Genomic DNA, 12,647 nt, shown 5'->3' with positions numbered 1-12,647 from the left:
AGTAATTTTTCTTTCCTCCTAGCTCCTTATCCTATGTACGTTTGTGGAACTTTTCCATAACAAAAGCTTTTATCTCTTTGCTGTTTATGGGACACACGTTCAAGCAAATACCCCATTTACTAAACCATTTGCTATTTTGCTACATCCAAGTTTTTTTGCTGTTGCACAATCTATCATTAAAGACAACCTTAGGCCATCTAACCTCTTCCATTTGCTCAATTTTTTTTTAAATACGTAATGACTCGCGCCATAGCAATTGCTTCAATAGGAGTCGTCCCTGTTTCACTTAACAAGATATCATAAGGAACTGCACTTTTAATCTTAAATTTGTTTGTAATCAAATGCTTTGAATTTTCTCAATTTGTCTACACTGCATGTTGGAGGTACTGCTAGCCCACAATTCACAACAATAGCGAATCACCAGAATCACTAGATGCCCAAAAAGGGTTTGAGTTGTCTTCCAGTCCCATAACTCTACCTCTCTACACCTATTTTGAAAAGCATAAAATGCTTTCCAACCCCCCAAAGTTCTTTTCCTTCTATAACCATTCCAGCTTAGATTTTTGTTGAAGTCAATCCCAAGGTATTTTTAATCCGCAACTTCTTCTAGAATGTTGCCTTCAAAGTAGAACTTATGCTCGTTATGTTTTCTTTTCTTAGAGAAGGCAACTACTTTCGTTTTGCTGATATTGACTTGCATCCCCACACTTCTACAAAAATGCTCAAGGGATAGTAAGTGCTCTTGCAAACCAAGAGCCGATTTAGCAATTAGAATAAGGTCATCTGCATACAAAAGAAGCCTTATAACAAAATTGCACAAATAGACACCATCACCCCCTTGCGAATTTAACCACTCCTCAAGCTTGTCGATATATAAATGAAAAAGGGTAGGAGACAGTGGGCAACCTTACTTGACCCCGATATCGCTTCCAAAACTTTCAGAAATGCCTGCTGAAGTTCTAATTTTGACCTTCACATCTTCATACAACCTATGCACAATTGCTCTCAAATGTTTAGGAACCCCAAGTTCCTCCATTCTCTACCAAAGTTTATCCCTAGGAACCGAGTCAAACGCTTTTCTGAATTCAACAAAGCAACAAAAGACTTCTTCCTTTTTCTCCCAAACTTTTTCAATGATGTGCCTTAAAGTTATGTAATGATCAACTGTGGAATGTTTAGGTCTAAAAACTGCTTGCCCTTTAGCACACTTATGTCTTTCTTCTACCCACTTGCTAATTTTATTTTCTAGCATGCTTCCAAATAGCTTTGCAAACAAAGGGTTTATCATGATGGTCCTATAATTGGAGGGATTATTGACATCACCGCTCTTGAAAGAGGTATTGCAAGACTAGTTGACCAATCTGTGGGGAGCCCTTGTTGTATGATGTTGTTGAAGATTCTTCTAATGTGAGGTGCAAGAATATTTGAGCCGCACTTTAGATATTCTGCTAGGAGTTTAGCTATGTCTTTTGCTTTTCCAATGCCCAACTTCTTGATACCCATCTTTACCTCTTGTACCGTGAAGAGTTCAGTATCAATGTTGACCAAGCGGGGAGGCTCAACCTTGGGAACTTGCTCATAGAGTTGGCTTGCATAGTCAAACCATTTAGAAGCTGTAATATTATTTCCAATTTGTATCGTTTTCGGTTGGAGCTCATTCGAAAATAATTTGGGATTACTTTTTAGTTATTCCGTCCTTGAAACCATGAAATCTACGTTTTTTCTTGCTTAATAACTGCTTGTACGATTTGAGCTTTATGTTATCCTTGTTTGACCCTTTCCACATTCTCCTTGCCTTTTTGCATTCTTCGTCAAACCAAGCATTAGGCAAAAAGCAAATTGTTTCAGACTTCATAATTTTTGTTCTTTTGCACTTTGCAAGTGCACATTGAATTAAATGTGTTAATTCATGACTATGAAGGTTTTGAATTGTAATTTTCTCCTTCTCAAAGAGCCTCTCTACCGTCACTTTGAAGGTATTACAATTTTCTGGCATCAAAAGAATTCTGCCCTGTGGGAGATTTTGTTGGACATGCTGAATTTTTGACTCTAATTGTTTCTTTCCAATCCAAGAGAAAAATAAATAAATTGGCTTGTGATTTGATTTCAAATCTTACGGCAGATCTCCAACCAAAACTTATTCCATTTTCTCACACAAACCATGTGAGCAAATTACATAATCTACCACACTTGCTCCATTGTAAGTATTGCAAGTGAAATTACCGGACTTTGCCTATATGGTCAAGCCATTACAAATGACTAAATCAAAGGCCCCACATAGAGTAAGCAACTGTTCACCAAAGAGATTGCAACCCTTGTCCTCTGAAATTCTTTCCCTCTGATGATTACTTTCTTTTGTAAGCCGAATAGGGTCACAATCATCTTTACAACAAAGAATGCTAGCTTGATCACTTGCAGTCCTAGCATTGAAATCACCCACTATAAGGACTTCACCTAGCTGCGAATATGTTGCAATATCTGCTTTTAAAGTTGCAAATGGATCTTTGTGGTCAAGCCCTCTACCTTTATAGATTTTTATAAAAGGTTAAGCCCTCAAGTGGTCAAGCCCTCATGTACAAAGCGGGTATTATTATAAAAGGTTACATAAGGAGAAAATATCAGTTAAGAGTTTATGTTAAAGTGAAGTTGAATTAAAGTTTAATGAGTTATATGAAATTTAAAAAATAAATACAAAGGACAATAAGATATTTAAAAGAAGCCAATTGAAACAATATTTAACTATTCTTTTTAAAATACAAAAGGAAAAAAAGCGTAAGTAGAATTATATAAAAAGAATACAAGGGAGTTTTGAAATATTTTTTTTTTTCTAGTTAAGACTAACCTAAGTACCCACGGGGGATTTGAATCGGTGACCAATCGCAAGGAGTGCCTTAACAGTGCACCCATTCACCGTCAATCGAAAGCCCCGTGGGCAAGGGAGTTTTGAAATATTAAGGATAATAGGAATTTGGATTAAAAGAGTTTTGTAGATATATATATATATATATATATATATATATATATATATATATATATATATATATATATATTAAAAATGCACTTATAAAGGAGGTTTGAAGTACAAAGTCCAAAGGAACTTTAAATATAATATCTTAAGTCATCTCGACAAAACAAATGGGATCAATCATTGAAAAAAATGATGCAGTTGAACTCTAAAATGACGAAGGAAGAAAGGTTTTCCTATTACGGTCTTTCAATTTCAGATCACAGAGTAATTACATTAAAAGGAAGTATCCAAGGAAGAGATGTTAATGTCGCCATCAACCCAAGCAATGTAAAAAGAAATATTTCTGACTAGAACGAGTATAAAATTCGTGATCTACAAGTTACAATAGGTCATTATGACTACATATCTCAATTTCATGTTGTAAGGACGTATAAAAACACTGACATCATACTCGGTCAACCCTGGTTTAAGGATTTGGGTACATTCATGTTAAACATAAAGAAACAAGTTTTGGCATTTCCTTATAAAGAGAAGATGGTCATGTTTCGAGACAAAACAAGTAAATCAAAATCATTAAAATCTTCATTAGAAGACCTTAAGGATATCTCAGACTTGATGTTTCAAGATAACAAAAATACGATATCAAAGAAGCAAAACGATCTTGAAGAAGTCATTTGCAATAGAGACAAAGAAATTTCGCGACTTCACCAAGAAAAACTACTCGAACAAGTTAAGAGGAAAGCTCAAGCACTGTTTTAAAATTTGGCTGAATTGAATCCGAAATGGCTGAGTTGATCCGAGTCATTGAAGAATTTTATGACCCGACAGAAAAACCAGTTCGGAAGGCCGAGCCATGACTGACGCGGCCGAGTTATTGCATGACTCGGCCGAGTCAGTCATGACATGGTCAACTCGGCCATTCTCGCATCTACTTGGCCGAGTCATTAAATCTGGCCAGTCACCCAAAAAAAACGATTTTTCTATTTTTTTTTAAGTTTTTAACATTTAGCTGATTGTTGGGGACTCCAAGGTGTTTTCTAAATTGGTTAAGTGCTATTTGGGGTTCGTTCCCCTCTCCTAGTATTGATATGCTATTCAAATTTCATGGTAATGTAAAATTCTTAAAGTAAAAGTGGCATTCTCCTTAATCTTCATTTTCATCCTTTTACTTAAATTTTTAACATTACCATGAAATGGCTCAGGATGTTTGAGAGTGGTTCTGGCCTCATTGGATTTCATATGGAGAAAGTAGGATTTTAGATTTCATTCAAAATCCAGCAGACTTATCAGTTTTTGAAGATTTCAGGATTGCAATGTTTCCATTGAATTTTGTCATGTATTAGGGTATGGAACTCGTATTTAATCAAGAGCACCAATCCTTGTATGTACCTTGATGTTAGTGACATTGGTTGTCGAACTCCTCCAGGATTCGCTCCCAAACCAGGAGCTTCTGAAAATGTCGTTCCCGCTCCCGTTTTCGCTCTCGCTCCCCACTTTCGCTCCTGCTCCCAAGTAACACTGAGCTAGATGATGTTGGCAACTCTAGCAGTAGCTAGTAGTACTGGTCACAGACTTTTGTTGTAGAGGCCATTTATAGCCTCCTTGGTTATGTGTTTTTGTTTTGATCTCTATATCATCATCGTGTATGTATTGGACAATCCACTGGGTGCCATTTTGATATAATGGATATATTCATGAGCCTACTTTGATCATTTGTTGTCTTCTATCTATATTCTAATGCTGTGTGTTTGGAAACATGAGTGAAAATCTTTAAAATTATGTGTTTTTATAAAAAATAAATATTTAATGTATTTTTTACAACGACTGAGTGATTGAAATCGAGTTGGCCGAGTCGATACTGAGTCGGAGTCAAAGTCGGAGTTGACCCTCGGTTGATTCGGAGTCGGAGTTTTAAAACATTGAGCTCAAGCATCAAAGAAGGAACTCAATGAGCATTTATTAGAAGAAGAAGAAGAAAATTTACATATAAAGAACCTTAACCAAACATTAGTAGAACAAATCAAGTGTTTAAGAAGCGTGAAGGCCAAAATAAAGTTGACTCAGAGAATGAGGAATGCTTACGTCTCAAAAATCATTATCAAAATCTGCTCAAGCAGATTAAAAACGTTAAGGACGAAAAGACATCATTGACGAATATGTGGAAAGAACTTGTCGCAAAGGAAGATGAAAATCTCTAGATGTAGCAGTCCAAACAGAAGAAATAAAGATCAAGACCACTAATCTTGCAGTTTGGGCAAGTCCAAACCCTATTGAAGTAAAATCATACTCAGGGGCTGTCGTTCAAACAAAGGACACCTAAATAAAGATTCAGTAGTTAAGTCAACAACAACAATGCCGGATGGAAATTAAGAAACTGCCATAAAAACGTTTAAGGAAGTTCTTATCTACATCCGAATCACAAGAGTAGACACCTTAATCAATCTACAAATCTATATCACGTAGAACATAAACAAAGTTTTGTTTCGAAGAATATTGAATTGAGCTCAATCTAGTCATACGATAACTATTCACCACACATCTCCAAGGATCAAAAGATTCCCCAAAAGATTAATCTAGGATGGTCCGATCGGTTTTTAGTACGACAATTTTGTCTATCGCTCAGAACATCATACCGTCTTGTATCAACAAAGATAAAAGCTTAGAACAAGAAGATATTTTGAACAATAGAAGATATTCGATTCTTCATCAGTAAGCTTTGAGGACAAAGATTTTTGAAGGAGAAGGCAATGTTATGAAGATAAATTATGTAAAAATAAATAAAAATAGATAATAAATAATAATCTTAATAATATAAATATAATAATAAATAATAAGTAAATTAACTAATGGTTAGTTAGTTAATAATGAAAAGGCATGTCTTAGAGACATGCTTGTTTGTGAAAGGGTACTTACTTGGCTATATATACAAGACTCTCATTCTCATTCGTACTCATCCTACATCCATTCTTTTATTCAATATACAATTACGATTACTGTCCTACGATGCAATTCTTTGTTTACGAAGTATTTTAAATATTTCCGTTGCGTATACGACTTTTGGTCGTTACAAAGTGCAGAAAAGTATAAGGCACATTTTGTCGCTCGTGGCTTCTCTTAGAAGGAAGGTATAGACTATGACGAGATATTTCCACTTGTTGCCTTATATACCACCATCCACTCGATCATAGCCCTTGCTGCTTCGCAAGGATGGAACCTACATCAGATGGATGTCAAGACCGCATTCTTGCATTGTTTGATCAAAGAAGAGGTGTATGTGGAGCAATCCAAAGCATTTTAATGATAGCAACTCATAATGAAAAATAATAAAAGTTAAATAATCTACTTTGACTCTTTATATAACTATGATTCAGTGACGTTTTGGCAATTACCTTTTTTCGGACTTTGCAGGCAAGATCTTTTTAGTTGTCATCTTCAATTGTGTGTCTTCAATATTAGCGGCCATAGTCCAATATCACATTTTGATAGCATGCAAGATTGCCACAGTCAATGTGAAATGAATAATAAATGAAACACAGTTATTTGAGTCCAATGTAGGCTGCCCAACATACAAGTACCCTTCTCTTATCTATATCATCTCAATACATGATTACATAATATCCTAAGTTTGTTATGGTGGTTTAACCCCTATCCTCAACTTTTTAATATTATATTTTTTCATGTCATTAATGTTGATATTTCATGATTTCCTAGACTGATAATTACTTCCAATGATTACTTCATTATTTGTCTTGTATCAAATTCATCATTAAGTAATTACACACAGAAATTTTCAACAATAAAACAATAAGGACAGTAGGATTATGAAGAGACAGCAAACACAAGAGACACAAAAGTTATCCCAGGAAAACCCCAAACCAGGGGCAAAAGCCAGCAACCTTTTCTTAGAGATATTTGTCCAATTCAGCAAGGAATACAATCTGAATTTTCCAGTCAAATCAAGTCAAACTAACCAGTAATTAAATCCAGGTCAAACCTGGTCGACCTGCCTAAGAATAAATTCAGAAATTCAGTCAGCTGTGCCTCAGAAATTTCGGCCTGCCTCGGAGAATTAGGTCTATCTCAGAAGAATTTGGTCTGCCTCAGATTTTGTCCTTTACTCTGCCTCAGATTTCATTCTTTATTCTGGCTCAGATTTTGTCATTTTCACGCTCCACGTGTGAACAGAAGTGATCTAAATTGATGCCCAAATGGAGAGGATGAATGCCAATATATAGATGTTGAATGAGACAAATGGGTGTGCCCCTTCACTGGGGCTGACTTGAAGCTGACCTTACATTTGGAGGCAAAAATTCAAAATTTTAAAATTCAATTTTTTCTTCTTTTGAAGCCGACTTGGAATCCACATATATATTTATCATTTCTTGTATATTTGGAGGGATAAAACTTGATTATGAAGACCAACCATAGCTACAAAATTTAAGAATTAATAAATGAAGTTACGCTAGCATGTATTTTTTATTTATTAATAAAAAATCCTTGTAATTATCTTTATTTTTGGTTTTGTTGCAGGTTGCAAATTTGCTTTTAATTCGTCTCTCTATCTAGCTTTTGCTGATATTACAATTACTTAAAGTTCATATATGTTGGATTTTGTTAACGCTATATGATGGATGCAATGTCTGATGTTAAACAAAAAAATGTATATTAAAAAGTCATGGACAATGCCAGTGGGTGTGGTACTGGTTTTTGGGACCCGTTAGAGCATTTATGTGATCAATGGTGTGCAGACTTCGTTGAATGTGCAGTTTGATATATCTCTTCTTGGATTTGTCATGAGTTTCATATTGTTATCATCATTTTGTGGAATAGCTTACATTTAAAAAAGAATAATAAGCGATACTTAAAAGTTTATTTTTGGAGTGTATTACAGATACTTAATTGCTTTGAAGTAAGTACTGTGAACTGTTCTTTTTTTGTAATTTATGGATTTTTTCCTTTTGATTTAAGGATGTTTTAAATTTGGAATATATTCCCTGCAGCTCCAGGTTTAGGAAATTATGTGGAGGCTCTTGTTAGAAAAGCGGGTGCTGAATTCAATGTAAGTATGGATTCTTCTACTCCATCTTATTTGGAAATGATATTGTAAAACAACAGCCTTTTCAAGAAATACAGAAATAGAGAAAGAGATTATATTCATTTCCACAAGTGACCAAAATATGTAAATGGATCTTAGAAGAGTGACATTAGACAATTACAAATAAGGAATGCTTAGAGCATCTCCAAAACAGTATATAACCTATCACAAGGCATACATTTTAGAGATTCCTTTGCAACTAATTTTCTTGTGGTTGACTAGGGAATAGACCAAGGATCTAAAGATAACCTATGATGAGTACACCTAAAAGCTTTATATCCAATACTGAAGATGAATACGATAAATGCTAGCATACATGAAGGTAGATCTTGAAGTAAAGAGGGAATGACATTCATTCTCATTTTTTTTGAGTGCTATATACCATAGTTATGAGGTATGACATTTTCAGGGAACAAAAACTATCAGACAAAATAGTTGATAAGAAAATGTATGGGAAAATATGCTATTGTATGCTTTATATATATATATATATATATAATTTAATTTAATCAGTTTATTTATTTACCACAAATGCTTATCAGTTAGGTCAAAAGTTGTGACTTTACCCATATGAAAAAAATACATAGATTATTGGATTTTCATAGGGTTCGCTTCTCTCTATAACGAACCCCATTCCTTAGGAGGAGGGGTGTCTTCTAGTTAGTGAGTCTCCTCTTTGTTTTTTCTTTTGTTTTACTGCATTACACAAAAAATTGTAACAAACTGGTTTCCTAATATTTTGTATCCACCTAAATGCATGTGGCCAGGCAAGGCATTATCCTTATGGGCAAGTGGGTGGTTTGGCGTTTAGAAGATTTTGCATTGTGGTAGTGTTAATTTTTGGTATGTTCTATGCTTAAGAGAAATTTACTTGAATTTTCTTATTAGCCCAATATCAATATCCAGATTAGCAATCACATCAGCATGGTAGTAAAATGCAGATAGAACATAAACATAAACAGTAGAAGAGAAGCCAAGACAAGAGGACACAAGATGTGGCACCAACCAGGGACAAACCTCAATGTGGGGAAACTCTTGATCAATTCTTCTTATATTCTTTAATATTTCAGCAGAGAGAGATTGTACAAATATACAAATCTGATATTTTATGACAGGAGTGGTAAAGCCTTGACCAGAGAAGTCAATGCTGGTCAAACAGGATGGAAATCTTTTTCTAAATGGCTCGATCAAACCCAGCCAACATCGGCCTTCAATAGTAAGCTCAATGCATCCAAAAACTACACTGCTGGTTCTGCTCCTAGGAAGATCCTTCAACTCCTCAGAAGATCATCCATATGGCACCAACAGGATGCTCATTAAACTGAACCAAACATGGTCAAACCTTGACCCAATACATCTCCCAAAACGCTGTTGTCCTCTTGTTGCACTTGCTGTCACTGCTTCATGAGTTAGGGCATCAACCTTCAGCCCTCATTCTCCACACAGTCAACAATGCAGGTCTTCTTAGGCTGCGGTGTACCAAGGTGAGACTCCACCACTGCCACGCTGTCCAAGTCTGGCTTGTTTACCCTTAATGCAACCCTTAGAACAGCCTTTGCTGCTGGCTATGGCCTGCAGCCGAGCCCAGCAGTAAGTTAGGCCTATGATCCTCAAACAAAAAGCACCCAACAACCTCCAATTAGCAATGCTAACTCGTTATCTTCCTCGGCCCACACAGCCCTACAATCTTGGACCTTGAACAAGAACTTTGCTTCCAGTCTTACCCTAAGACAGCCACCCTAAACAGATTCACAAGCTGATCCCTTTCTCACTGTTCAAGTCCTCTTCTGTTCAGTTCACTAGCCCGGCAAGTCGGTTCAAGAGACCACCATATTCAGACCAGTTTTGACCTTCTGTCGCTGTGGCTAGGGCTTTCCTCTTTGCTGCGGCTAGGGCTTGCTCTTTGCTGCGGCTAGGGCTCCTTCTCTGACTACGGCTAGTGCTCTTTTTGACTGTGGCTAGGGCTCTTCTTGATCTTTCTTTCCACCACGTCCTCCTTGTGGGAAGACATACCCAAACAAGTGGAGAGAGAGATCATGAGATGATGTGCTCCTCAAATGACTTGCAGTCTCCTCTATTTAAATGCAACGTTGAGGATGAGCTAGGGGTAAAAGTGCTTGTTTAGCTTGCTGGCCGACCTTGACAAATTGTCAGTAATATAAATAAATTCATATCTCCTTAAATACATGTCGGATTCAGACTGAGTTACGTCGACCTTTGTTTTTCCACCCTTCTTCATATGCCTTTTTCCTTTGATTTTTCTTCATCACTGCTCAGGGCTGTAGTGGATGAGAGCATGATGCGTAGGATATATAGCAGTGGATACCCAAGGTGAAGCATTTCATTTCCAACCAAGGGTTGGGACAATCATGGGTTCCTTAATGTGGAGGGAGCTCATTTAGGGCCCATAGGAACTAGGGCGATGCCCATAAATAAGGGGTAGAACTCATGATTGGCTTTTGCCCACGTGCTAAATTTGTATGTCCCGGCCATCTTTTGCATTTTGTGGTGCATTTCTTACTGAGAGTGGCCAAATTATGATTTTTCTTTTGTTTTTAGCTGCATCAATCTTTGGAGCATCCTTTTAGAGTTGACCCAAGGTGTGGACAAGGGGAGGGGGAGACTAACACTATGTGGACACAGTGAACACATGTGGACCTCGATGGGAAAAGAGATGAATGGGGCTAAAATGAGCAGTGGGGAGTGATGTATATGGTATCTGCAAGTGGAACCACACAACCAAAATCGAGACTTCCCATGTAGTGCCAACCGTAAAGTTAATGGGCAGTAAATGTGATCTCACAGGACTAGGATGCACAACTAACCACTGAATCGAGTAGAGGAGACAAGAGAACAAACCTAGCCAATTCTTTTTGCCGAATCCCCCACCAATCGATGCCGAAAAGTTTCCACAGTAAGTAAGGAAAATTACTCAACTATACCAATTAAAAGCCATATCTTTGGGGTCGGGAAGCCCACCTTGAAACATATGATCATAACAGATGGGAGAGGGACCACATGGCAAGCTTAGGTGGCGGAGATAATGGCACACCGAGTTATCTGGTGGTTACAAGGGGCTGTTGGCTGAGGACCTTCTATGAAATTTTTTTTCACCTATGCATACCACCCACAGGTTCTATATCTCTGATCTTTGACAAAACAAATTTTGGTGCTTGGACATTTAAAGCTTGAAAATTCTATTTCACTTCAAATTCAATAAAATAAAATATTTTTGTTATGAGGAAAAAATCACACGACTACAAAGAAAAAAATCAGGAAAAAGTCTACCGAGTATCCATACAAGCTGTATAATTGACATATTAAACATTAAAACCGTCGACAATTTGGATAAATCGAGACATGGGTTTTGTTCCTCTCATTATGTAGACGAATTTTGACATATTACATGTGATATTTTGTTAAGTGTTTCCCCTGTTAACCATCCTTGAAACTTGTTCTACCACATCATCATGCTCAGGTATGTCTAATGCCCTTGAGGGTTTGCAAAATATGAAACATGGGTTTTCTTCCTCCCATTTTGTATACCTAATGTTTTTTCTGAAAATACCCTTGGAAGCTTTTCCTTTACTATTGACCATGTTTGAGCGAGTTAGAACTATCCACCAGATGCTTAGATTAGGAAAATTCTCCGTGGCATGGAATCCTCTCATCATGCCCTATATGTGATTGGGTTGATATTTTGACCACTTGGACCCTTTTGCATTGGGTGTAATGTCCCTTATTGATTAATTGCCCAAGGGAGGATGAAGTATGCAAGTTCATCACTGTGCAATCTGGTGGAGATGCCATAATCTCATGAAGAAATCTGTGTAGAGTCCAGATCTAGGCCTAGGAGGGTAAGATCTCGATCTCTGAGATTCGTCAACATCATTTTGCAAGAAAATTATCCAATATTTTGCAGTCGAAGGGTTTAAATATTTTTAAATCTGGAAACAATTTAACGAGGGTTTTCATCGATAAATCTAAAGCATAAAAATACATTGGTGTGAAATTCGTTTTTTCTGGGTTTATCTTAAGTTTTGGGCTTCAATTTCTTTGCTGCATGGGTTTTTCTAAATAGAAAATTTCGAATTTGTTTTTACTGTCTACATATTGGGGATTACTGGAAAATTTCGAATTAAAAAAAAAAAAACCCTTCTACTGCAACATTCCCGCAGTCATAGTTGTGTGGCCTCCTTCCTGCAAAAAACGTGTTTCCCAAACCCTTGCTCGTTACAAATCCACAACTCCATTTGACTGCTGTCTCATATTCCAAATCTGCTGCTCTGCGTCCCTAACTTTGCTGCCTTCACTCCCTATCTCCTGCGGCTCCCTCTTTTCTTCTACCCGTAGCTGTCCCTCAAATGCTGCATGTCTATAACTTTCTTTTGCATTTTCCTGTCTGCAGCCCTTCGAAAAATCTTTATCTCCCCTCCATCCGCAACATACTACTTCCTCTGTCGAGCTGCTGTCCCTGCAACAGATCCCTTTTCCTCTCGAATTTTCCATTGCTGTCTTTCCATCCTCTCTGTGTCCCTCAACCTACGTCCTTTGCTTCACAGTGCGCAGCTATAACTTCTCCCC

General features: G+C 36.9%; 1 protein-coding gene across 1 annotated transcript in view; it reads left to right on the top strand.

Annotated features, from left to right (window-relative positions):
• The window catches only part of SCAB1 (plectin-like protein), a 305,903-nt gene that overhangs the window by 171,590 nt on the left and 121,666 nt on the right, over positions 1–12,647 (top strand). The window contains exon 12 of the mRNA XM_089369662.1: positions 7,957–8,027. Within this exon, the coding sequence (XP_089225788.1) occupies positions 7,957–8,027 (71 nt within the window). The remainder of the gene's footprint in view (positions 1–7,956; positions 8,028–12,647) is intronic.

The sequence above is a fragment of the Pinus tabuliformis genome, chromosome 8 (assembly GCF_031772625.1).
Source record: "Pinus tabuliformis cultivar Carrire ecotype Pingquan chromosome 8, CPIR1, whole genome shotgun sequence".
Classification (NCBI taxonomy): Eukaryota; Viridiplantae; Streptophyta; class Pinopsida; order Pinales; family Pinaceae; genus Pinus; species Pinus tabuliformis.
Note: the sequence above shows the minus strand (reverse complement) of the source record. Positions and strands in the feature narration are given on the sequence as shown.